General features: G+C 39.9%; 1 protein-coding gene across 16 annotated transcripts in view; it reads right to left on the bottom strand.

The window, feature by feature from the left end:
• Nucleotides 1-8,002: 8,002 nt before the first annotated feature.
• LOC124146861 (SCO-spondin-like) overlaps nt 8,003-26,668 on the bottom strand; it is a 38,837-nt gene continuing 20,171 nt past the window's right edge. For 3 of the 16 annotated variants that reach the window (XM_048385786.1, XM_048385795.1, XM_048385785.1), the window contains 19 exons: nt 26,331-26,528; nt 25,904-26,107; nt 25,393-25,590; nt 24,925-25,119; nt 23,959-24,150; nt 23,507-23,713; nt 23,147-23,338; nt 22,726-22,920; nt 22,286-22,480; nt 21,836-22,027; nt 20,094-20,291; nt 17,696-17,887; nt 15,972-16,139; nt 14,570-14,702; nt 12,682-13,613; nt 11,771-11,971; nt 10,977-11,163; nt 10,524-10,730; nt 8,003-10,403 (listed from right to left, as the gene is read on the bottom strand). In XM_048385786.1, the coding sequence (XP_048241743.1) occupies nt 14,623-14,702; nt 15,972-16,139; nt 17,696-17,887; nt 20,094-20,291; nt 21,836-22,027; nt 22,286-22,480; nt 22,726-22,920; nt 23,147-23,338; nt 23,507-23,713; nt 23,959-24,150; nt 24,925-25,119; nt 25,393-25,590; nt 25,904-26,107; nt 26,331-26,528 (2,606 nt within the window). In that variant the 3' untranslated portion in view covers nt 8,003-10,403; nt 10,524-10,730; nt 10,977-11,163; ... (1 more) ...; nt 12,682-13,613; nt 14,570-14,622. Of the gene's footprint in view, nt 10,404-10,523; nt 10,731-10,976; nt 11,164-11,770; nt 11,972-12,681; nt 13,614-14,569; nt 14,703-14,979; nt 16,140-17,695; nt 17,888-20,093; nt 20,292-21,835; nt 22,028-22,285; nt 22,481-22,725; nt 22,921-23,146; nt 23,339-23,506; nt 23,714-23,958; nt 24,151-24,924; nt 25,120-25,392; nt 25,591-25,903; nt 26,108-26,330; nt 26,529-26,668 lie in introns of those variants that run through there. The other 13 variants (XM_048385793.1, XM_048385789.1, XM_048385792.1 and 10 more) reach the window with 13 other exon arrangements.

Consider the following 26,668-nt stretch of genomic DNA (forward strand, 5'->3'; position numbering starts at 1 on the left):
TTAGACTCTGACATCGGTATGCAGTTGAAGTCAGTGTCAGTTGCGCCGATTACTATTCAATCCTAGAAGAGACATGTCGCATTCAAAAACAAGCAAAACGTGTTAGCATTAACCAAAGTGCAACAATGTGACATTTTGGCCATTTGTCGCATTATTGTCGCTCTTTGAATATTTTTTTTTTAAATTTATGTTTTTACAAGCGAATTATTACTTTTTGCTTATTATGAATTAAATAAACTATAATAAGAAAAGATAGTACGAACAAATCATTTTACTCTGTGTGTGTGAGTAGGTAACCATAGATCAAGGCAACTCACTGACGTAACCGTTTGTAAAAAATCAAATAATTCGTCCTGAGAAAATGTAGCGATACCATCAAAATCAGGTAATATGATACCTCCTGCCATATCACCCACACTGCATAGCTGGACCATGTAGAGCACCAGTGACTGTCAGCCTTCATTAGACCACATAGTTTACATTAATGCTGGTGGTCAGCACAGAGTAAGATGCTCAAAGAGTTTGGTTTGGTTTTTTAAACGAAGTGAGGGAAGAAAGAATGGTAGTTTTAGGATATATTCACAATGTGAATGACTCATATGAAAAGTTAAAATGTCTATTAAGAGTACAGTCATAATATTCATATGTTCTATTCTGCATCAAGTGTTTTGAATATATGTTTTCATATAATTGACATATTTTTTCATAAGGCCACAAAATGTAACCTTTACAAAAAGACGCTGGCATTCCAACAGTCACAGCAGTGTTGGACATGCAACTTCTAGCTTAAATATTCAAACTGTCATAAACAATTTTTTTGCTAACCTCCAGCCCACAAGACAGTTCTGAATGTGAAGCACTCGTTAGTGCCTTCTCTGGTATTTTACAAACCGTCAAAAAATTTACAACAAAGCCTTGCAAAAATACATCAAATGTACCAAAAAGGACTATGGTATGATGTTGAATGTTACGAGGCAAAACGTAGTATGGAGGAAAAATATCATGAGTTCAATAAGAAAACAATATATCAATTAATAATAGTACAAAGGTTACTCGGAAGGAGACAACATGTATATAAAGAAAGTCAGCTGGAGCAACTGAAAACCTTATCGAAACAGGAACCAATTCTGGAAACTATTAAATAATATTAAAATTATTTGTCCTGATCCTGAGAAGCTAACAAACCACTTCAGGAATATTTACAACACTAAAACAAGTAGATATGCATATATGTGATAGACCTAAAAAACAAAGAACATCTAATGAAATTAGCACTTTTGTAAAACAATTCAAGTCCAGGCGAAGATAGCATAAAGAATTAACTTTTAAAATCATTATATTGAACATTGATAGCCCAGTTGGTTAAACTGTTCAATGTCTTAAATAGTAGTCACTTCCCACAGAATTTAGTCATGCACCATGACTGTGGAAACTTCATAAATGAAATAATAATGGAACACATGGAAAAACTCTATAACAAGACCACTGTCAGTCAGATTTAGAAGGGGATAACGAACATCAAACAATGTATTTGTCCTTTAAACAGTAATATATTCTACAAAAAGTAAAAAGAAAAGAATATAAGTTGCTTTGTAGACTTTCAATAGGCCTTTGTTTCAGTTGATAGATCACTACTCCTAACAAAGATATTATCAAATAAAATCTGAGGAAATGTATTAAAATAATATCATCACTTTATCTTTTATGAAGTGAAAACTGACAAGGGCATTTCACAATCCTTTAACTCCAACATCGTGGAAAGACATTTCTCTAACACATTATTTAATATATTCCTCAATGATTTCCACTTTATAACAAATTTGGGGGTATAATATAACACTTAATGGTTTAAACATTTGCCGTTTGTTGTTTCCAAATGATTGTCTGAATGTATTTTGGGCAAAAAATATACCTAAAGATCAATGGTGACAACACAAATGTTGGTAATAGAAAAACCCTAGTTACGGTCAGATATAATTACCTACGAATTACATTTTGAAGCAAATGTTAAACTTGTGCTAAACATCTCCTGAAAAAGGCCCTGAGGCCTACCACAAGCTTCAGTCTCCATTCTTTACCAAGATATACCTACATCTCTTACTTGCAAAATATTCAAAACATTATTCGAGCCAGTAATCCTATATAATAGTGAAATCTGGGGTATAGAATCAATCCTCCTGAACAACACTGATTCATTCATTCTCTAGAAACTGCAGCTCAGATTCTGTAAATTCATGACTGAAGGATTTGTAAAGCAAGTTTACCGCCAACTGGGTGTCAACAGATATTTTGCGAATCTTTTCATGTTTTTAATCAAAGTGCTCAAGTGATTTGGGGCACGTCGCGAGATAAGGCCATTCCACCCATACACTTACAATAACAGCAGTCGTGGTGAATATGTAACACTGCTCATAAACTGGCACGCATGGTTTGCTCCCTGTAGCGTCGGTATGTCCCTGACAGGTCTGAAGGTTCCTTTTCAATGTTTGGTATTGCATCCCGCATCTCCAATACAATAAATTTCTTCTGCCTTTAGATTGCCGATTGTATACATGAAAACACCATCGAGCGTGGGAAGAAATCTCGAATATGAATAGAATTTCAGTAAATAACGTTCTCCCCGACGTCTGTAGACCTGTGCTCTTCCATTCCCTCGACGGAGGAGAAATCTTGATTCGTCGCGTTGTTGATGTTTTCGACTCAATATGACGCGTCCAACAGGACGTCTTGCTTGTAGGGCGGCACGGGTGGCCCAGTCGTCTAAGGCGCCTCAATTCGCAGTGCAGAGTTGCGTCCCTTGGACAATGCCAGAAACCTTTGATTGTGGGTTCGAATCCCGGTTCGCCCTGATTATGTTTCTAGGTTTGTCAGCACCATACCCGTGCTCGTTGGTTTCACCGAAGTGGTAAACGTCTGAGACCTGCATCACTTCGGGCTTTCCTCCAACATTAAGCTGACAAGCCGCGATATAACTGGAATACTGTTAAAAGCGGCGTTAAACCCAACTCACTCACTCACTCACTATTGCTCTTAGAGCTGCTGCTCTTAAACGGTTTCGTACGAACTGGTCGGAGATTCTGCGCAGTCCGGGTATTCGGGATACGGTTGAGGTGGCTGTGGTCGTCCTTTAACGAAGGTGGCGCAGTCGGATGTATTGATCTTTGGCGCGTATGGTTACGCTTGGTCGTCCCGACCTTGGCCCATCACGTGTTGACCCATGCTGTTGAAACCGATCCTGTAGCCTTGTGATGGTGCTGAGCGCTACAGCTGATCGGAATTCCTCTGTCTGCAAGCGGCCAATAACGTTGTTTCTTTGCACTTCTGTTAATCTTGGCGCGTTGTTGAACTGTCACTGTTCGATTGACGCAGATGCCAGGCAATCAAAAACCCTGCACTTTAATACCGTTCTTAGTGCTGATGCACGTACATTACGCGCAACTCCAAGACCCTTTTGTTTATGCACTGGGTGCGGTTTTTTCCACAATCGTACGTGTTTCTCGACTAATGGTTTGTATGCCCTTGTTGTGATCATTTTGATCAGGAAAATTTGTCTTTGATACTATTAACACATTAAACCTCTTCATTTCTAATTTTGCTTTCATAGCCAAAAATATCCGTATTGCGTTTCCTTTTTTGAGTATATCTGAATTAAAATATAGATGTAAGCAGCAATGGCAGGTTCCAGGTGGCGCGCGTGCAAACGTAAGCAAAGGAAAGTCGCCTTTGTGCCCCCCCCCAAAAAAAACAAAAAAACAAAAACAACAAACAATACAACACGCGACTGTTAAAGCCTTGGATGTTAGCGCTTAGGGCACAAGATAGCGCCCTAAGGGTTTATGGCTCCCGGTCGGTTCTATGCATTATCGATCAGGGCCTAGATTTTTGAAACGATCGTAGCTAAGATAAATCTTAACAACTTATGTTCAAAGATAAGATATCTTAAGGTTAAGATAAGATAGATTTTCGAAACTATCGTAAACCTGTCGCAGATCGTTCAGAGCTACGATATCTATTGGTAGTTTCTCATTGTTGGAATGTGTTCAATGTGCTTTTGTTTTGTTGTTTGCTGTTAAACGCCGCATGCAGCATTATTCCAGCTATATGACCGTGGTTTGTAAATAATCAAGTCTGGACAAGACAATCCAGTTATTGACAATAAGAGCATCGACCTACGCAATTGGGACACGATGACATGCCTTAAACCAAGTCAGTGAGCCTGACCACCCGTTCCTGTTAGTCGCCTCTTACGACAAGCATGGACGACTCCATAGGCAAGGATGGGTTGTTACAGACCTACTTTAAACCACATCTTCACTGGTCAAGTAGGATTCAACTAATATATTAAGATGGCATAAAACTGAATTCTACTTGCTGTTTGCTAAATTATTACAAAATGTTTGGCCACAGCAAGGCTACTCATTCACAACATGTTATGCTAGGCACAGTATACAACTGAACTGTGGAAGGGCAGGCGACCTTTCCCCTCGCTCATCAACAACCACGTGGTTCCTTATGGGCGACCTGCTTGGCAATATGGGACAGAAAACTGCAGGGGATAAGGGCAGTTAGTTAATGGTTCAAACAGATAAGAGCAATCCAATCATTTTCCAAATGTAAAACATTATTCAACAAAGGAAGAGGAGAAAGTTGTGCGCGCCTGCGTGCGTGTGTGTGTGTGGATAAGACGAATTGTACATCATAACAAATGCTATGTAGTTCGGGTAGATATGTAGAATGCCCGGCCATTATGACCTATGAGACACTAAAGTCATTAAAAAGACATCGGTATATGCACACCCAGCCTGTGAACCCCAAATCTGCAAAGATACATCCTCAACCACTTAACTTACTTACGCAATCATCTCACTACATGTACGCCAACCCTCACATCCCCACGCGCACACGCATCGTATTCACCTTTTCCCAACATATCACTGCAACCATCTCACAATGTCTACGTAAGCCCTCGTGGATCCATGCGCCCCCCGAACATCCATCGAACTATGACTATATCCGCCCTCTTGCATCCGATCTCATACTCGCGTAGCATTGTATACGTCCAATTACACGTTAAAATATCGGAAATATTTTACAATATGTACATCTTAAATATCAGTCAACAGAGATTCTTATAACACAATAGATTTCCTCTGTCTAAACATCAGTGAGAGGCAGCCCAGAATTTTACAATGGAATAAAGAAGTTCAAGAAAATTACGATAAGCAATAATGTGAGTGAGTGAGTGAGTGAGTGAGTTGGGTCTTACGCTGCTTTAAACAGTATTATGGATTTATCATAAAGAAAAGTCATCTTCAGCGGGACGGTTTTTGGAGATAGATTAGCAACTATGATCCTCTTAAGGTAGCCAGTGCCGCGAATGGTTATACAAGATTCCCAGGTAAATTGCGACCACAACGTTCGACCTGGTAGAAGTGTGTCATCAAACCACACAACATTGGCCTTTGACTGACTGTAACGTTAAAACACACTCATTCATTTTCTTGGAGTTGTGATCCAGAAAACGGGTTGCCATTAAATAAGAATAAAGTTATAACAGGATTACCAAGAAAAAACAGGGTATAACTCCCTTACCAGTAAGCTTCCCTCAGTAACACCAGAGTACATGTACTGCCCCTTAAGTATTTATTACAGACGGGTCGGGTAACACTTCATGTATATTGTGAAAACAAAGTTATTAAATGAAGAGCATAACTGCTGAAAGTTACTAATAAACGTGTATATAGAGGTTATCACGCGAGTGTGCTTGGGGATGGTAAATATCCTGCATTAGGAATAAACATTGTATTTAGCGAGCATTGGCGATATTTACCATCCCAAAACACACAAGCGTGATAACCTCTTTATTATTCAATGTCATTCTTTAATTCTGTGCTTCAAAATCGCTTTCCCTCTCTCACAAACATTACCGAAACATTGTGAGTTTTCCTGGAATGCGCGCATTAATATTAATTACGTCACAGGGTAAGTGATGTGTCAGTCGGACAGTGACAGTAGCCAATATAGTTCCAACTGAAATCTGTTTCTCATACAGTGGCGAAGCAACATATACGCAAAACAATTGTTATTAGTTGCCTTTCGCGGCTATCCATCTGTCCGCTGGAGTAACTGCCCTTTGTCAAAGGGAAGCTACTCTAACCCTAGTCTATGAGACGTCACGGCAACGGTCAGACGTTGTTGACAGTCGGTCTGTCTTGTCATAACGTTAAGAAGTGTAGTCAGATGTACACACAGCGACAAAACGGAACAAGGTCACAATTCAAACATAACAAATCCAACTATTTTAATTTGTGGAGAAGGTTCCAAGCCGCAGAGGTCTACAAGCACAGATATGGCTACTGATCCCGCTTGGCTAGGCCTGGTGCCCTCGAAAAATTGTTTCGAAATTTATATCTCCAAAGTTGCCAAAACTTATAAAATGCCTAAGCTACGTCACAGTAAGACACTGATTTTCAGTATATTAGACTGTTCTTTTGATAATGATAGCAGATATCCCTGTAGTTTATCCAGATTCCCGGTTGTTAATTCTGACTCGATCGCCGAATGACGATGGCGGCGCCATGTTTGTTTATAAACAATAAAAGTAGTCCCTACTTGACCTTTGATATTTGCATCTCTATCCGCATATGACCCCAACGGATATCGTTTTTGTCCGTTGGCCTTATCCTGCCGAGAAACCTAATTTAAATTGCTGCTCATAACATTGTTGATTAAAATTTGATACTATGAACAATAAAAGGTTAAATGAGAGGATGACTCTATAACAGTAACAGGCGTTTTTGTATATCTGATATATATTTCCCTGACTTAAATGTAAATATAGTAACACAATCGTGCACAATAGAATGTATAATTCTAGTCCGCTTCCATATGACTATGTACCATACAATTAGCTTTCGGATCCCGTTTGGATCGGTTTGGGTGGCAGTCTAGATATCCACAGAATAGACACTAGTCTGTCTCAAAGTCCCTGAACCGTATTATTTTGCCTTTCGCTCAGCTCTTGCTATAATGCAAAAGCCCTATATGAAGCAAGTCTATATTTTCCTCAGGTTCATCTCTGAATCTTCAATATCACTGGGGCTCCTCTTCAAATTAAATGGAGTTATATTAAAATTATATATTCTTAGAGACTGAGCATTAGTCTAAATAGACATCAGAACTTTGGAATTTGACATTAATATGTTTACAATAACAGAACATTGTCGACTTCATTATAATATCACTGCTCAGGTGTCATGTGCAAATGAGAAAGTAGACTAACCTTAACATTATCGGCAATACCAAAAAGCAATATCGGAAAAATATATATGCATAAATTATCTGGCAATATACACCAAGGTCACCTTCTACTAAGAGAAATTTGGAAAGCCGTCAAATTATTTTGTTTAATAGTTTGCATATTTGACGAATATATTACTTGTGAAAGTATCAATCTTTTCCCCATACGCAGCCGTCCCTGAGCCTTGTGCTTTCCTAATTATTTTGATTAAACTTCTTACCGTTATCATTATGTTAGTTAATGAGAAATGCGTGCCGATCAAGTACGTGCCAGAAATTAAAGCGACATTGTACGATTTCGACCTTATCATGAGAATGTGTTTTTGACTCACTGTCATACCAACGTTTGAAAGTCCGAGATTTCTGAAGTTTAGAAAAGTGATATTTTTGCAGCAGTGACTGAAACGTGATATGTTCACTGCAATGAAAATAACACTTTGCTGGAACTCCCGTTAAAGCAGTTATCCACCCCTGTACATGTCCCATCCGGCGGAAACCAGACTTTAGAACGCTTACACGTCTTTGTTAACAGTTCAAATAGTTTACAAACAGAAAACGATTACGGTCCGTCTCATGCGTATTTCGATTTTAACAGCGATGCTTCAAATGCATTGCTAAGCGATCGCAAGTCCCGGTTTGGATATTTTAATGCGCTTGTAAGTTATATTAAATACCACAAATAAAAATGGAGAAGATGTATTAATTCAGGTGTGAAATAAGACCTCAGCAGTACGTAAATTAAAAAAATAATTATTTTTTAAATCATTTTTTAATAAAATATTAACACTCTATTGTGTTTGCAAATATGAAACAGATCCGGCTAGGCAGTCTCACTGGTCTCATTTATTTCTTATTCAGGTGGGTAAGTACAGTCCGTTTTATTCCATCTGAGACCGATGAATTGCTCACTAACTCAAAATCTAATTATTGCAACAAAACCAAAATGTGCACAGCGACATGAATTGGACAGACCAACTCTGATGGTTTGTCTCATAATTTTGGACACCCGAATAAAAAAAGGGTTTAACAAACGATCATCATCTTGTTGACATTTTTAGCCATCCCGGATTCCTACCAGGCTAGTCTTCAAGACAACATCCAAGGACAACCGAGACTATCATACCGAAATGAACGGAGCGGAAATCCTAGAATGGGTTAAAACTCAACTGGTACCGGTATTGCCCCCCAAGAGTCTGGTTGTCATGGACAATGCTCCATATCATGGCGTTCAGGTACCTAACACAAAAGCCCCAACGTTTAACAGTAGGAAGGGCGATATGATAGAATGGTTGACACACAAAGCAATAAAATATCCACAAAAAGCAACGAAACCTGTTATGAATGATACTTTTAAGTCTAATAAAACCACACTTGTCTTTAATGTTTACGAGTATCTTAAAGAACATTGCCATTCAGTTTTGCGATTGCCGCCCTATCATTGCGATATAAACCCAATAGAACTAATTTGGGGTATCATTAAATCGGATGTTGCCAGGCAAAATACAACATTCAAACTGCGGGATGTACAGAAACTGGTTCAACAATCAATAGACACCATCACGCAGGAAACGTGGCGAAAGTGTGTTGAGAAAGTTGAGAATGAAATAGAGAGACATTATTGAGATCTTAGTGGATTGGGCCATACCCTAATCAAGCCGGTGATCATCAGGGTAGACTCGGACAGCGGCGATAGCGGTTCGGACAACAGCGACACCGATTCCGAATGCACTGTCACGGCTTCAGAAACCTGCAACAGTGACTCCGATTGAACACCCAAAACGGCTTTTGAGATGACCCCCATATACGGTGCACATGCTTGTTCATTACCTTGCTGTTCTATGAGCGACTGGTCCTCCCTCGTAACGGATGGCGAAAAATGTCAACAAGATGATGATCGTTTGTTAAACAATTTTTTTATTCGGGTGTCCAAAATTATGAGACAAACCATCAGAGTCGGTCTGTCCAATTCATGTCGCTGTGCACATTTTGGTTTTGTTGCAATTATTAGATTTTGAGTTAGTGAGCAATTCATCGGTCTCAGATGGAATCAAACGGACTGTAAATGGAAGGAAATGAACTATTTTGATGGTCTTGAACGATATCAGATCATCCATATATATGAGATTAAGATCAACTTCTTGGTCAAATTACTTTGTTTTGACTTTGCAATTCCGAGTAGAAATTCCTATTGATATGAATAAAGAAACATATCCGCAAGAAAGGGATTACAATTGGTGATCAAGGGGGTGCCTTCTTCTTGTCTAATGATATAAAATATAATAATAGGACATATTATATATTAACAACACCTGCTATAAGATATAAAACAAATCTCACTTTAATACATGCTTTTTATACTCAGGTGATCTTATAGAAAAGACAGCGTCGAAGCGGCTGAAAGATTTGGACTCGCTTTAGGAATAAAAGCGGCAAAACCCTTTCCATATTCATGGAGTCATGAGTCTATTGTACGATTCCGACTATACATTGAGCATGTGTTTATGAATCACTATCAGATATTGATGATTCCGTGTGTTCGTGAAAAGGTGCGCGTATCTCGCCCAAAACGTTTCAACAACATTTGACGTTTTTGTAGGGTAGACACCTTCGACAGCAGATCCTCTGAATCTGGCAGCTGCACTAACTTACAGAAACGCACACATTGTCTCAATACTTCCTTCATTAAAAGTTTCTAATCGATTTTAGATATCTCCATTGGTTGCCGCCATCTTGAAATAAAGTTTCTCTTCAAGTTTGCCGTGAATACCTTTTGATTATCAAATGCTGACCTGTTGCACCCTATGCCATCATTGCTATTATATATATGTGTATCTTTCTTATAGATAACAGTCAGGGATGTGGAACCAATGCGATATCGTATTTTCAGCACTTTTTTCAATTCACATTCCAGAAAGGAAATCCATAATCTGTATACAGCTTGCTGTAACTTATCCACGATGTACGGTATTCGGTAGAGAAGTGTCCGCCTTTGCTCGGTGATGGGTTGGTACAGGATCTGGAGATCGTTTCGACTGCTGACACAAACCAGGTAACGGTACAGACAGGGATCGACCACTGTCAAAACTGAGACACACCACCAGCCACTGAAACAGACAGCATATGTATCACACAGAACATATGCCCATCGGTATTATCTATGAGATGAATGTCAAGTGGACCCATGTCAACACGACATTAATGATGTTAGTAGGTGCGAGATTTACCTGGACAGTCAACAAGTCCACAGTTAACTTCATTAGTTTTGGCGAGTGGGAGGCCTATTGTTGAGCTGTCTCTGCCCCCATTGCTGGGTGGTGGGTTATTACACAGTCTGGTTCTGGTTATAAACTTGGTAGCAGTAGATCCAAAGGTGTCAAAACAGCTTGGGTTAGACAACTGGCTCCATTGCGACACACCTCCATTGACAGTAACTAAAAACAAAATGTCATCGTTCATTCAACTGTTCAACTTGTTGCGATGCAAAGGCTGTTGCGCCGGTACACAGCACAGACTAGTCCCGCTACGCACCGAATATCAGCACACAAACGAAATGAACTGATGATCTGATTATATTTATCCCTTCTAGCAGTTGACATTTATCCACGCATAACCCAAGCATACATTGTAGGTCTACTGATTATGATATTTGCCTTTACTGTTAAGAATCACAAACGTACTTGGCACACCGATAAGACCACAGTTTACTTCAGTTGTCTCCATACATTGTCTGCCAACATTGCTTTATGAAGGACGATCACATTGTGTTGTTCTGGTGATCGTCTTTGTTGCAGTGACCACCACATGTGACAAGGCAGGTAACCGACGCTGTGTTCCACGTTGGCCATGAATCAACTCCACCATTCACTATAGTTTCAACACACCAAAACTGTTTTGTGAATGTGCCATTTGAAAAAAGGGTCATCTTCGACTGTAATCGGGGGCTTCTACCAAGATGGTAGAGTTCTACTTAGGTGATAAGATGGTACTTCTACGAAGATGATAAAGTTAACAGAGACTGTAATCGATGTGTTCTACTAAGATGGTAGAGTTAACTGAAACTGTAACCGGAGTGTTCTACGAAGATGATAGAGTCAAGAGAGACTGTAATCAAAGTGTTCTACGTAGATGGTAGAGTTAACAGAGACTATAATCGGTGTGTTCTACTAAGATGGTAGAGTTAACTGAAACTGTAACCGGAGTGTTCTACGAAGATGGTAGGGTTAACATAGACTATAATCGGTGTGTTCTACTTAGATGGTAGAATCAATCGGGGTCTTCTGCCAAGATAGTACAGTTAACAGAGACTAATTGGCGTGTTCTACCAAGATAGCAATCCAAATGATTAATAAGAACTTTCAAAGCATCTGTCAAATCATTACTACCAATGCAGGTGTATAATTTCTTGTGTGCATTTTGATCAAAGCCCATTCATTTGGTAACATTTAGTAGTGTGCACTGGTTGCTTCCTTACGTGGTCATTCGTTTGTCTATATACAAGACTTGGTTCGTGTTTCTAGCAGCGTCTCGCTAGAAAATATTCCTCCATTCACAGATGTTGGAGTGGTACAATGACGGCGCCTCTCTGTAATTTTCTGTACTGTTGTTCCACAAGTCTTAGGGCAAGTCACGAATCCCGAGTTCCAAGTTGTCCACTACTTCACGCCACTATTTACTGCAAGCAAGGCGCATTGTGTAATCGTTACTGTTAAAGTTTCTAACATAAATAGAACTGAAAGCCAAGGTGCATCAATCATACAATTCTTGTTCAGTATCCACAAAGCAACACAAGCAACCACCCCTTCAATGTTTTGTTCCATTATAAGATAGCATAGATTCATTGTATGGCAATCATTGTTCGACTTAACATTTACGGTTTCCATAGCTAGATGTGTTAATGATATGAAACATATAAAAGCTTGGACAACAGAGAGTTTCCTTGTTATCTGCTGACGTTATGACGTATATAAGTTGACCTACCTGGACATATAATCAAGCCACTGAGAAGACACCTACCAGCCAGCCTTGAACCGGCCAGCCAGGAACTGTGACCAGGGAACCTATCTAGTATCTACCTAGTGCTTGGGACTTATTGCTTTGATCCTTGTCGATGGCAACTATCCAGCTGGCTTCCATTTGCCCTTGGTTATTACTATTCTTTTTCCCATTGTCTATTGCCAATTAGTAATCAGTGATAATTTAGTCCTGGTTTCCAGTTGTCCAAAACTATCTGCGCTAATTACTAGAAAGTGTTAGCTTCCATTATTTATTGCTAATTATTCAGCGCCAATTATTTGTTGGCTTCCCCTGTTAAGTGTCAACCTCTTATTACTGTTGTTCTTTCATATACATATATATGCTCTTTGCCTCATAGCATTCATTCACCTGATGTAGGAGTAAGCATATACTCCGAAACGTTGTGTTCCTCATAATAAAGAAGTTGACATCCATAAAATTCTCTTCCTTATATGTTCCACGTCTAAATGTCTTTCAAAGACTTCACTGTGAACTGTCCATTGCAGTTAACACCACCATTCAGCGCCCAGGACTGTCACATGTCTCAGATGTGGTGACAGTTTTTGTGGCTCTGGTGCCACATGTTACCCTCCATGCTGTCAACTCGCTGAATCAACCATTGACCGGTGCAGACCTCGCTAGAAAGAACATGTCGTCGTCTTAGAAAAAAACAAAAATTTTGAGTGCTGGGAGATCAGCTAAATAGTAAAAATTCTGGCCCGTTATCCTTGAGATAACTTGAAACCGGCCTGATTCCTTAAATTGGAATGATGCATGCAGTCTTTGCTTGATCACCTCGCCGTGACTTGTACTGTTATATTGCTAGAAGTGGCGTAAAATATACACACAAATAACACTTGGATACTGTGATGAATGTCAGAAAGAATAATTACGATAATGTCTTATCCTAACTTTAATATGCATGTGTCGCTGTCGCTCCAAATGGTTCCTATTCTTTTCTTTCATTGTTAATGTTACAGTGGTATGTACTTGTATGAATGTAATGCGTAGGTGTTAATAGTCAATAACATAACGTTAAATAGCTGATACCTCTTAGTTGTAACAGTAAGCACAAACGAAACCTTTCGTGTATTGAAGGTGAATCGCTATGTTCCCTGGTGAGATCCATGGTGATAGTAAGGATGTGCGTACGACAGTTTTTGGTTTTGGAGTAGCTTATTCTTCTAAAATACAGTGTACAGGTTCCTTGGTTACAATTTCCATTTAACAAATTCACCGTGAGGGTCGCAGTCACGCCAATAGTCCTGGCTTGACGATTCATGTCCATGCGTCGATTCCAGCTGAAATAGGAAAACACAATTCATTGGTAACAGTCGTCTAGATGTAATGGACAAATATAATGACGGAAATGGGGTTAAAACCTTTATTTGAAAAATGGAACGTATGTTCAGAATATTAAATAACTTTGTTTGTTGGTGAAAGTGTTGTGTGCAGAAACCTTGTTATTTAATTGAAACTTTAAGCTGCGCATTTATCACATTCGTGTCTGTTTTGTTTGTTGCTGAATAAAAATAGGCGACAAAAACCTTTCCATATCCACGATAAATCTCTGCCAAAAGCAGAGTCGATTTTACGATTCCGACTATATAATGTGCATGTGTTTATTAAACACTATCAGACAGTGATGATACTATCTGTTCACGAAAAGGTAAGTATATCTTGCCCCATCGGTAGCACCCATCACTAACACATTCAACGGCCAGTAAACTTTTCATCTGAAAAACTAACATATGAGTGTGATTTGTATGCATGAGGTATACATTGTACATGCACTTACTGCCATTGAATCTGTTAATGTAATCCTAGTTCAGCTTGAAAAGTAATAAGCCAACATTAACAAATGGGTTCATTTTGTCTAACGAGGGAGACTTAAAAGACATATTTGATCTGCTTGCATCTGCTGTCTTGACCTTTACCTTTACTGCCTTGACATGTTTTATTAGTCAGGCATTCGAAACGTTTTATGGTTGACATATGGAGGACATGTCCCTGCTTCGTGGATCAGCGACAATAAAGTTGAATGCAATTCCTTATTTTAACTTGTACCATATGTCCCCGTGTTTTCTTTAGGTGAACACTTGACTTGCCTTCACATGTGTTTCTGATGGGTGCCACAGCACGATTTGATTGTCGTTCATAAAGGCATGCTTTTGATACAGGCCGAATCGTACAATATACTATGCATATATGACACATTTCGTGTGCCTATGGAAATGATTTTGTCGCTTTTATTTACCTATAAATCCATATGTTACTTGAATTTGAAGATACTTGGGGCGGTGAGGTAGCCTAGTTCATCACGCCGAAGGCCCGGTCTTGATTTCTTATGTGTGGGAAGCCCCGTTGTGGTGTCCCCTGTCGTGATATTGCTGGAATATTGATGGAAATAGCATAACAACATACTCTCTCATTCAAGCCAAGATGAATGACTACGAGAGGGCTACTACATGCGAATAGCTAGTGTTGCTTAAACTAGTCGACTCCTTGTGTTTGAATGTTTTATCCGTTTCTTTCCCTCTGAAGGACTTTCACATTACATTTAGTGTACTGAACTCAGGGGGAAATGTTACAGTTAAGGGAAGGCTATATCTGGGACCGGAAGTAATCATGCCACTCTCATGGTCAAAACATTAACACAATACTTACGTTCTAGAAACACGAGCATCTGAGATAACATTCACCGTATTCAGATGGCTACCCTCCATCATTTCTGTTTGGACTGACATCTCTACAGTTGAATCTTCATCTTTTGGCAAGGCGTGTCTGTTGTGCCTTCTACTAGAGATGTAGCTTGCGATTGTGTCATCATTCAAACACAGCATAATTGAAACAATAGCACAGTACAGATTTTGTAGTATACGTTGGTAACTTGAAAAAAGGTGCAATATACAGTAAGTATCACGTTTCACATTGCAAACGTCCATCTCTCACTCAGTCATGCACACCGTCACCGTCACCGTCAACAGTCGGGGCGTACATCTTACTATGGTTTATAGGTAAGGAGGTACACATGAATAGTTTTACATAAACGTTATACATCTAACAAATACAAACTCAAGCGTTTGTTTTTCAATTAAATTGTTTGTCATGCCATAAGGGTAATTGAATTGTGGGTAGTTTGTTTTTATGTTAACTTGGATTTAAGTTCCTTTATAATATCAGGAAGTTAGTGTGACATTTACCTTAACACGTGTGACATAATCAAGCACGGTAACTACTGAGGCCATGATGATGTTATAAAGTCACACATTGATAACAAAACATCTATGAAACGTTTCTCTGACACGTTTACATGTGACATATTTTATCATAATGGAGACGATATGACATACAAATATTGAACATTTGAGTAACATACGTTTTGTTTTGCGTCACGGCTAATGAGGGAGTATCATGCGGTTATTGAACATTTCAATAACAAATATATTTTGTATCGCATCATGGCAGACAAATGGGCAGGATAATACTAATACAGGGGCATATAAATACAGCTTTTAATGTGGTTTAGGTAAAACAAAAATTCCTGCAACTATTGGGGACAAACTCGGAACTACCCGTACCTAATAGCCGAGTTCAGTTCATTTCAGGGGATTGGACTTTTCTTTGGTTCTGCCTGACTACACTCCTACCATACTTACTTTTACAGTCAGTTGGACTGCACCTGCGAGTTGTGGTCTGGACAAGATCCCTAGAACAACCTTGACCTCCTGTGGTGGGAGTTGGTCTGGTACAGGTCCTTGTTCTGCTGACTGTCAACACACACGGTTCACCCGCCCACTCAGTCCATGGTGTCAACCCGTCCTCACCTGAATATAAAATGTTACATTTCTTACACCAATATAATAGTTCATGTTGTTTCAGTTGTAAGCATATGCATTTCAGCATCAATGTTTGAACATCCTTAAACAGATGAGCGGCAAGAGTATTAAATGAGAGGTATTTTGCAAGAGCTGCATGCAGAGAAAAAAACATGGTCAAATGTGGAATAGCCTTTCCGGAATCCGGCCTGTGCTTTGGGTATCAAATCCTTTGTGTTTGACCATTGAAGTAATCTGTTATTGATCATTCTGGTATATACCTTGCCTAAAATACTGGTAAGAGAAATACCCAGATAGTTGTCAGGACTGTTCACATTTCACACATCTCACACAATGTGTAGCATTACAGCTTTTGCGAATGAAACGCTACCCACAAGTGATGGCTGCATGGGGATCGGTGGCATTATTTTATCACTGTCGTTGGAAGCAATGTAGTGAGTCACAAAACAAAACAATTTTTCGTTTGTGGCATGTTAGGAACATTGAGACCATTAGAACCTATGATAGTATATAAGTATTCACAACTCTTTTCTTCGCACCAGGGCAATTTCCAAGACCAAATGTTCTAGAATCGTTCTCGGTTAGAAGTCCTGAACAAGCGCGACCACCGTTAGAAGTGGCAGGGCTGTTGCACAGATGGGTAACACTGACGAATTTGTGCAGTTTTGATTTCAAACAGAATTACTTCTTCCAATGTTTGCCGCTATGTCAATGGGAACACTTCTTTACGCATTACGTAACATGCACACTTTGTCAATGCAGGAATGAGACGACAATGGAAGTTTATAATAACTTCAACATGAGTGAGCGAGTATGGTTTTACGCCGCTTTTAGCAATATTCCAGCAATATCAAGGCGGGGGACACCAGAAATGGATTTCACACATTGTACCCATGTCGGGAATCAAACCCGGGTCTTCGGTGTGACGAGCCAACGCTTTAACCACTCGGCTACCCGACCGCCCTACTTCAACATGAGTTTAGAGCACAGTTTCTAATTTCAACAACAAAACCATTTTCATAATAATAAGAAGTATTTGCCGAATTGAATATGACTTGATATGTTTACTCGTGTGAAATGGGGATTATTTTTAACTTTTTTAAAAAAAAACATTATGTCAATAGCAAATCATTCTTTCTGAAAATACGACAATGGTTATAAGTAGTTATTTTCATTTGAAATAAAGCAGAGATTAATTACTTGGACTGGCCGACAATCCACAGTTCCTGACATGGTTCTCAAACATGTTTCTTAGAACTGAGCAGTCTCGATCACCGAACTGAGGGACAGGGTTTGAACATGATCTTGTTCTTGTTGCAGTTGAACCACAGATTCGTGGACAATTTGGAATGTTCCATTGAGTCCACTGTGTCAATCCTCCGTCAACTGTTCGTGAGTGAGAAGGTTGTTTGTGCAAATATTAAAAACAAAACAAAACAAAGATGCTGAATCCCAGCCTGCAATTAACACATATTCTGGTGGCCTTCTCTGGAGGCAGAAACACATACACATACTTAGGCACACAGACATAACAAGACTCTTACCTGCGCAGGACTGAAGACCACAATTTCGTACGGTGTTTTCACTAAGGGTCTCTGTGCAGACCCTTCCTCCGAACTGTGGAGTAGGATTTGAACAAGTTCTCGCTCTCGCCAATGTCTTAGTTGCAGAGGTTCCACAAGTAACAGAACAGCCGGGGTCGCTCCACTGTGCCCATTGTGTCACTCCACCATCAACTGAAACATTCAGTAAAACATGATTAGTATAACCCATGCGTTCTTGCTACAGTCGTCTATAACAAACAGGAACTGCACTGTAAGCTTCCAGAGCTTAATAAACAACCCACTACCTGCGATACTCTACAGCCAGTTCAGGTTGCAATAAGCAACAAACAAAACTAGTTCATAAAAGGTTTTCTATAAACATGAGTTATCATGGTCATTTCCACTGGGGGCGGTCGGGTAGCCTAGTGATTAAAGCGTTCGTTCGTCACGCCGAAGACCCAGGATTGATTCCCGACATGGGTACAATATGTGAAGCTCATTTCTGGTGTCCCCCGCTGTGATATTGCTGGAAATTTTGCTAAAAGCGGCACAAAACCATACTCACTCACTCACTCATTTCCACTGGGAAGAAATAGATTGTTTTTATGATAGCTGATCAGTCTCTTCATCATATTTGCTCAAAATATTATGATACAGGAATAATTGATATTTTTCATTCCTTAAAAAGTAATGGTAAGACTGATAATGAGTAGCATTACATTTTTTACTGGATTTTGTAACGGCATAATGTGAAATATCATATTATATTAAGTATACAATCACTTTGTAAATTACACTAATTATAGTTTTTTCTCTATAGCTATCTATCAATATTGTTTTTATGTTGCTAAAACTAAGGCTACATGTTACACTAGATCACAGGTTTAGCAATGCAATAAGTATCTAAGACAGCAAAGTATTCTTTTGTTTCTAGAAAACAAAGACTGTTAGTTTTATTAAGATCATCTTAAACCATCGTTTCATGTGGGGCGTAAATATTGGATACCATGCAAATATTAATTCATGCATTACTGAAATGTACAACGATGTACATGTACACATCAATTCCTTTGACAAATGTGGCCGTAAAGGTTTCCTTAGGTCAGATGCTGAATGGCGACAAATATTATATGAATGGGTCGCTGAAATGATCTACATAAGCATCTGCAAATACATGTGTCAGGTCCATGCATAAGCATATTTTCAATACGGCCGCATCTGTGGGTAAAAATAATGTTAAATGAGAACTGCATGCAACACAGCGTCTCAGGCACATCTAGGTAAAGGTATTGCCCACTACATGTTCACGTCTTATTCCCATGCGTAACTAAGTACTTGGACATGGACCAAATCCGAACGTCCTAGACGTTGTTTCTGACAGGACTTCCGTGCAGTCTTTACCACCGCCACTGGGACGAGGATCAGTGCAGGTGCGGAAACGTGTCGCCACACGGTTGGCGTCCCCGCCACACGTTGCAGAGCACGTTGGCAGCGTCCACTGTGACCATGGCGTGACGCCACCATCGACTGTGAGTATAGGGTGCAACAGGGTGTTAGAACATTGCAAACACAAACAGACAGCGAAGGACAATATGTCAGTCAGTTACTACTAGTCAATGCAAACTAGTCGTCAAAGCAAACTACAAGCAAACTACGTACATGTATATTCTACTGTATTTTATATTTGGAAAGATCATCAGTTTGTCTATTACATTATGACCCATTTTTTCGATTTATCTTCTGGCGAAAACGCATTTTTACCAGCAGCACCTTTGGACAATACATACTTATATTTTAGCGATAACATGACAATATTGTTTCTGGTTATTGAGAAAAGTATTTTTCCGTTTCCACTTGTTTCGGTGGATATGTGCCCAGGACATAAATGCCTCTAGAACCATCAATACATGAGAAGGGTCCATCCTGGTTTATGGTCGGCTACAGTGCCTCATATAACCCTGGCATGAAGCACCCACCCCATGTATGCATTGCCTAATTCGTCCATCTGTGTGCAGCATCCCCCGACTGTGCTGTCGGTTTTCTGCTATCACTTGCCGTCACATGGTTATAGTTCGAAGTTAGTTGGACATGGAGTTAGTCCACAGTATCGGATTTGGGTGTCCACGCGGTTCTAAGTGCAGTTCCTGCCTCCGTTGCTTGGTGGCAGGTTACTGATGTGCGAGATGTTGTTGTCCCGTATTGGGATGAACAATATTGGATATCCCACTGTGATCAGAATGCCCCCATCGTCTGTGGATACAGAACGAACTACTGTGAGATGATGTCACCATATACAAAATATTCAGTTTATGTAATATCTAAGCATTACTATTTCTTGCTAAATAAAACTATGCATTAAAGAGCTGAGTAAAAATTTAAGATATGTGGTAGCCATTACTTGGACAGGGACTGAGATTGCAGTTTCTCGTTTCGCTGTCAAATGTGGCTCCGAGACCAGTACAGTCTCTACCCCCATCACTAGGGGCAGGATTGGTGCAGCTCCTGGTTCGAGTAACAACTCGGGAAGCTGTCGTTCCACAGGTGACAGAGCAAGATGGGATGCTCCATTGTGTCCACAGTGATAATCCGCTATCCGCTGGTTAAGAAGATCAAAGGCTCATGTTACTAAATGTTCCTGGAGGCGTCATTATATTTCTAAAATCATTTAATTTTTTTCGCTATTGAAGTTATTGAAATAAAAGCGGCAATACACAGTTCCTGACTTGGTTCTCGAACACGTTCCCTAGACATGTGCAGTCTCTACCACCGAACTGAGGGACAGGATTTGTACATGATCTTGTTCTTGTTGCAGTGAGGGTTGCAGCTGAACCACAGGTTCGTGGGCAATTTGGTACGTTCCATTGAGTCAACTGTGTCAAGCCTCCGTTAACTGGGAGAAACAGTAAAAATGTTTTGGGGCCTTTGTCAGAGAGTAGATTAGAGAGTAGATGTATGTTTTGGGAATTTGCTTTATAATTATCTTATTTCAAACACCAAAAGTAAGTAAAGTGACACTGAGGAACGAAACATATATTTTCAAATGACACAAAACTATTTGACATGGATCTAAGTAAATTAGTAATAACTGCTTCTAGACACATTTATTGTTACAGCTGAAATGAACAGCCAAGAATGAACAGCATGACACATAAGACACATACAGCTACAAAGTACACATTAACATTCAGATTATGATCTATGCCATAATGAAATTACATGAGATGTTGGTGCAGACATTAACTACCCATACATTCGCCCAATACTTTCATTACATACAACACGAGTATGATCTTTATTTCTCAAGATTGACTTGAGTTTCACATGAGTTAAAACAATATTTAAAATATTTATGGATTAGTTATGCCTGCACGGTTGATTGAAATACTTAAATAGATAAAGGCACCACGTAGATATACTACCACACGTGTACTGACAGTCGTATATAGAGATTATGGTCGTTTTAAAAGGTCATGTTAGTCTATTTGTTTAAATGAGTAAAAGACGATTGGTATGTTATTTTAATCAATTGATAGATTATTAAGTTCAGGTTTGGTAATATAAGTTTGTTATCATCATTGTAAATAGTAAAGGTTTAGTAAATCAGCAGACATCGTTGTGAAATAATTTCTTGAGCAAAGCGCCAGTCCACAATTCCAAAGAGCAGTCTGAAATACTTCAGTTTCTACCACCAAACTGGGGACTTAGATTTGTACATGGAGTGGGTGTTGTTGCAACTAATGTGGCTGTTGAGTCACAGGTTTTGGGGCAGGATGGAACATCCCATTGTGTCCACGAGGACAAACCTCCATCGACTGCTCGCGAGTTGTAGTTCATGATATGTGAGCAATACAAACAATCTTTGTACTGACAACATGAGCATGATATTTCTGCTATCTTGCTGTTATGTGTTTCCATATGTCTAATCATTAGATCTTTTACATAAGGCACAGACAAAAAAAACACAGCACATATGTGCACGTGTACCCATGTTGTTATTGTTTGAATATTTCAGTGCTAATCCCAAGATGTATCAGCAAAAAAAAAAGCAAAATATCACAAATGATGGCGACACTTGTACAATGAATAGAAATTCATGAAACAGATTAACATGCTGTGTTGGAAAGTGTGTATATATATTACTTGGACACGGCGAAAATCCACAATTCCTGTTTTGGGCTTCAAACGTTGATCCGGTACAGTTGTTTTCGCCATTCTGAGGGGCTGGGTTGGTGCAGGACCTGGTTCTGACTACAGTTCCACTTTCGGAAAGTCCACACGTTCTTGTACACGTTAGACCTGACCACTGAGTCCACTGGGTAAACCCACCATCAACTGAAACAAAACCATATGAATGAAAATAGTTTGATAATCCAACGTTAATACCACTGTCGACTGTGTTATAGTATATAATTCTTTTCTCAGGATTTATAATTACATGTTTTTTAAAAATTAATATATTGTAATCTAATAACAGCACTCAGGGATATGAACCAATTCGACATTTCCAATGCAGGTTCCAGAAGGCAAGTGTATGAAGGTCATGCAGCGTGTTGTTGCTTATCTATGAAGTAAATCCGAAACAAAACTGACCTGCGCAAATTGGCAGTCCACAAGACCTAGTTTGTGACTGGAATGTGTCTCCTACACAATCCGCTCCGCCATTACTTGGAGCGGGACTGTTACATTGCCGTACCCGTGTGGCCAGTGTGTTGAATAACCCGCATGTTCGGGTACAAGGCACAATACTCCACTGTGTCCACTGAGAGAGTCCTCCATTCACTGGCACTAGAAAGACAGAATCAGGAAATGACAAAGAATTTATTCATTATCCTCATTGCTAGTCAGTTGAAGAAGACACGTTTTATCAGCAGTGTGTTTGAGAGTCAAATGTTTGAACACTACCACATTCACATTGGGTTAGAGACACACTTTTTCAGAACTTTTTCAATGTACGTTCCAGAATGCGAGTGTATGAAGGTTATGCAGCGTGTTGTTGCTTATCTATGAAGTAAATCCGAAACAAAACTGACCTGCGCAAATTGGCAGTCCACAAGACCTAGTTTGTGTCTGGAATGTGTCTCCTACACAATCCGCTCCGCCATTACTTGGAGCGGGACTGTTACATTTCCGTACACGTGTGGCCAGAGTGTTGAATGTTCCGCATGATCTGGTACAAGGCACAACACTCCACGGTGTCCACTGAGAGAGTCCTCCATTCACTGGCCCTATAGAAAGACAGAATCAGGGGATGGCAAAGAATTTATTCACTATCCTCATTGTTAGCCAGTTGAAGAAGACACGTATTATCAGCAGTGTGTTTGAGAGTCAAATGTTTAAACACTACCACATTCACATTGGGTTAGAGACACACAACAAACTAGAACTGCAACACACATTCCATCGTTTAAAAAGAGATGGCTGAGCACAATTATAACAGACATGCTATCTTACCGGGACAAGCTCCAAGGCCACAACTTCGCAATGCTGTATTGCTTAAGGACTCGGTACAGAAGGCTCCGCCATTGCTCGGTGGTGGGTTGGTACAGCCTCTGGTTCTGGTGATTACTCTGACGGCTGACACACCACAGGTGACGGTACAGGCAGGGATCGACCACTGTCCCCACTGAGACACACCACCAGCCACTGAAACAGACAGCAAATGTATCACACATAACATATGCCCATCGGTATTATCTATGAGATGAATGTCAAGTGGACTCATTTTCGTCCATCTGAGAGCTGTTAAAAGAGACATCTATCAACACAACATTGATGAATCTTAAAAGGATGTTATGTAGGTGCAAGTTTTACCTGGACAGTCAACGAGTCCACAGTTAACTTCATTAGTTTGGGTGAGTGGGAGGCCTATTGTTAAGCAATCTCTTCCCCCGTTGCTGGGTGGTGGGTTATTACACAGTCTGGTTCTGGTTATAAACTTGGAAGCAGTAGATCCACATGTCACAGAACAGCTTGGGTTAGAAAACTGGCTCCATTGCGATACCCCTCCATCGACAGCAACTGAAAAAACAATGTATATCCCTTCCAGCAGTCGACATGTACATCGCATATATTCATGATGTTTGAAGTTAATCAGCATATTCTATTCACATCTTTCAATAGACACAGTCCATGACAAAGGGACTGAACAGTGAGCTTTGTAATTGTATTAACAGTTCGTCATCAATATGTGTCAGCAAGGGAATATATATACACACATTTCTATTCTAAATGGACAAAAGTGAGTAGATTTCCATTGTTCCTACCTGGACAAGCAGGAAGGCCACATGACAGGAATGTGGTTTCAGAAATAGGTTGGGTACAAAAGCTTCCTCCATTTGCTGGGATGGGGTTGTTGCATGGCCTTGTTCTTGAAGCCTGGTAGGTGGCCGTAGACCCACACGAAACGGTGCAGGTCGCCGCGCTCCACTGACCCCACTGGCCTACCCCTCCATTCACTGAAATCAGAATCCATCTAATTCTTGTCACAACACAAATGCCTACATTTGATATAATCACACGTTTGATTGGTTGGTTGGTTTGTTGTTTAACGCCTCACTCAGCAATATTCCAGCTATATGGCGGCGGTCTGTAAATAATCGAGTCTGGACCAGACAATCCAGTGATTACTATCATGAGCATCGATCCGCTCAATTGGGATCGATGACATGCATCAACCAAGTCAGCGAGCCTGACCACCCGATCCCGTTAGTCGCCTCCTACGACAAGAATAGTCGCCTTTTACGGCAATCATGGGTTGCTGAAGACCTATTCTACCCAGGATCTTCACGGGTCAATCACACGTTTGAAGACTTTAACATTCATGTGTAAAAGCAAGTGTTTGTTAATGATGAGAATTTCAGAAGTATTTTGGATGAACTAAACATACAAACACTAACTAATATCAATTGAATTTATTTATTATCAACTTGTGTTTCAGTATTACGGGTGTTACTGACCGTAAAATATCAAGATCGATAATAAAAAGTAAGTGAAAATCAAGTGAAACCTTGTGTAGAAATAAGTGCGTGAATATTGTTTTACGCCGCTTTTAGTAATATTCCAGCAATATCACGGCGGGGGACGACGGAAATAGCCATCGCATTTTGTATCATGTAGGGAATCGAACCGGGTCTGTGGCGTGACACGCGAATGCTTTAACCACTAGGCTACCCCACCGCCCTCCTTGAGTTGGATCCTCAACAAACTATATTGTGGTGAGTTCTACGTACCTGGACATCCAACTAAACCGCAGGAAACTTGTGCTGATTGAGACAGATTTTCCACACAAAACTGTCCTCCGTTTGATGGTGGTGGATTAGTACACGTTCTTGTTCTTCTGATGACTTTAGTAGCTTCTCCGCATGTGACAGCACAGGCTGTGTCGCTCCAGGCTCCCCACTGAGACACGCCGCCGTTTACAACAACTAATAAAAACATATACAACGTGTTGTGAGGGTACTCAAGTATTTACTGATATTCAGCCAGTTATTACGTTAAAAAACATAGACACTCAAACTGAACAGCCCTTTTCTCAAGTGTAAAAAATATGTTATTCTCCTATTTAAAAAAATAAGCCAAAAAACATTACAACGATCTGCACTTTTTAAATCCTTGTTCAGTTGAAAGCCATGAAACTACACACTACCTTATCTGTATTATCTTATCTTCAGAGAGGAAACATTTATTTAATTATTTACCTGCACATGCTGGCGTATTACAGGATACCGTGGACGTCTGTACAAGGCCCTGTGTGCAGGATGCGCCACCATTAGATGGAGGAGGGTTGTTACACCGTCTAATACGTTCAATAGTCTTAGTCGCAGTCAAACCACATGTAACCGGGCACTGCACAGTGTTGGTATTCCAGGACTCCCACTGGGAGACTCCGCCATCGACTGGAAGTAACGTAGATGATAGGGTTTGAAAAATACATCGGTAAATTATGGATGAGTAAACTGCTCAACCCTTCAAAATTGATTGTTAACTTGAATGAGTTTGATGCAATATGGCTGTGGAGCCGCAGTATTCCTCTTAACATTTACATTCTTTAGATAATTAGTTTTGATGGCTAATCTGCTATCTCAAAAGTATATCAAGGCAACCTATATCAAAAGCATCAGTCTACAGCATTTCGCATATAATTTTATTTCATTATAAGGTACAGTGATGAAAGATATTTGCTTCAACTTTGTAAAGAAGTTGATTTACCTGGGCACCCGATAAGGCCACAGTTTACTTGAGTGGACTCAGATAAATTCTCCAGGCATTGTCTGCCACCATTGCTTGGAGGAGGATTATTGCATTGTCTTGTTCTGGTGATCGTCTTCACTGCAGAGACCCCGCAGGTGACTGGACAGGCCACCGATGCTGTGTTCCATGATGCCCATTGTCCAACTCCACCATTCACTGCAGCTACAACACACCAAAACAGCTGTCATCGTAATGAACAATATTCAGTTTTTGATGTGACGATTCTATTTAAACGGATGTAGAAAACACAAAACAGTACCATGTTACAATACACGAAATAAATTTATGATTATAAATGTAATTATACATTTTATCATATTTCTCCATATACAAATTTCTGCATGTTTATTGTTATAGTTTTCAACAACAGGGATTATCTCCTTACTAGCGCAGTTTGGGAGTCCACAGGTGACGGTCTTGCTCTCAATGAGGCTTTCCGGACAAGTCAGGCCACCAAAGACGGGGATGGGGTTGTTACACTGACGTAATCTGTTGACTATTTTAGTGGCGGTAAAGCCACACGTAAGCGGACAAGGCGCTGTGGCACTGTTCCATTCGCTCCACTGGGAAAGTCCTCCGTTAACTGAAATAAGATGTTAAACATAATAACATTGCACAATGTACATGGACACGTAGTCATTCGCTGGTTACAAGGCTTTCAATGGGAGTAGAATTGATTCATTTAAAGAACATTGAAACTGTGCAACACTATTCAAATGTAGA

The sequence above is a fragment of the Haliotis rufescens genome, unplaced genomic scaffold (assembly GCF_023055435.1).
Source record: "Haliotis rufescens isolate VD_foot unplaced genomic scaffold, xgHalRufe1.0.p SCAF_6, whole genome shotgun sequence".
In the NCBI taxonomy this organism is placed as follows: Eukaryota; Metazoa; Mollusca; class Gastropoda; order Lepetellida; family Haliotidae; genus Haliotis; species Haliotis rufescens.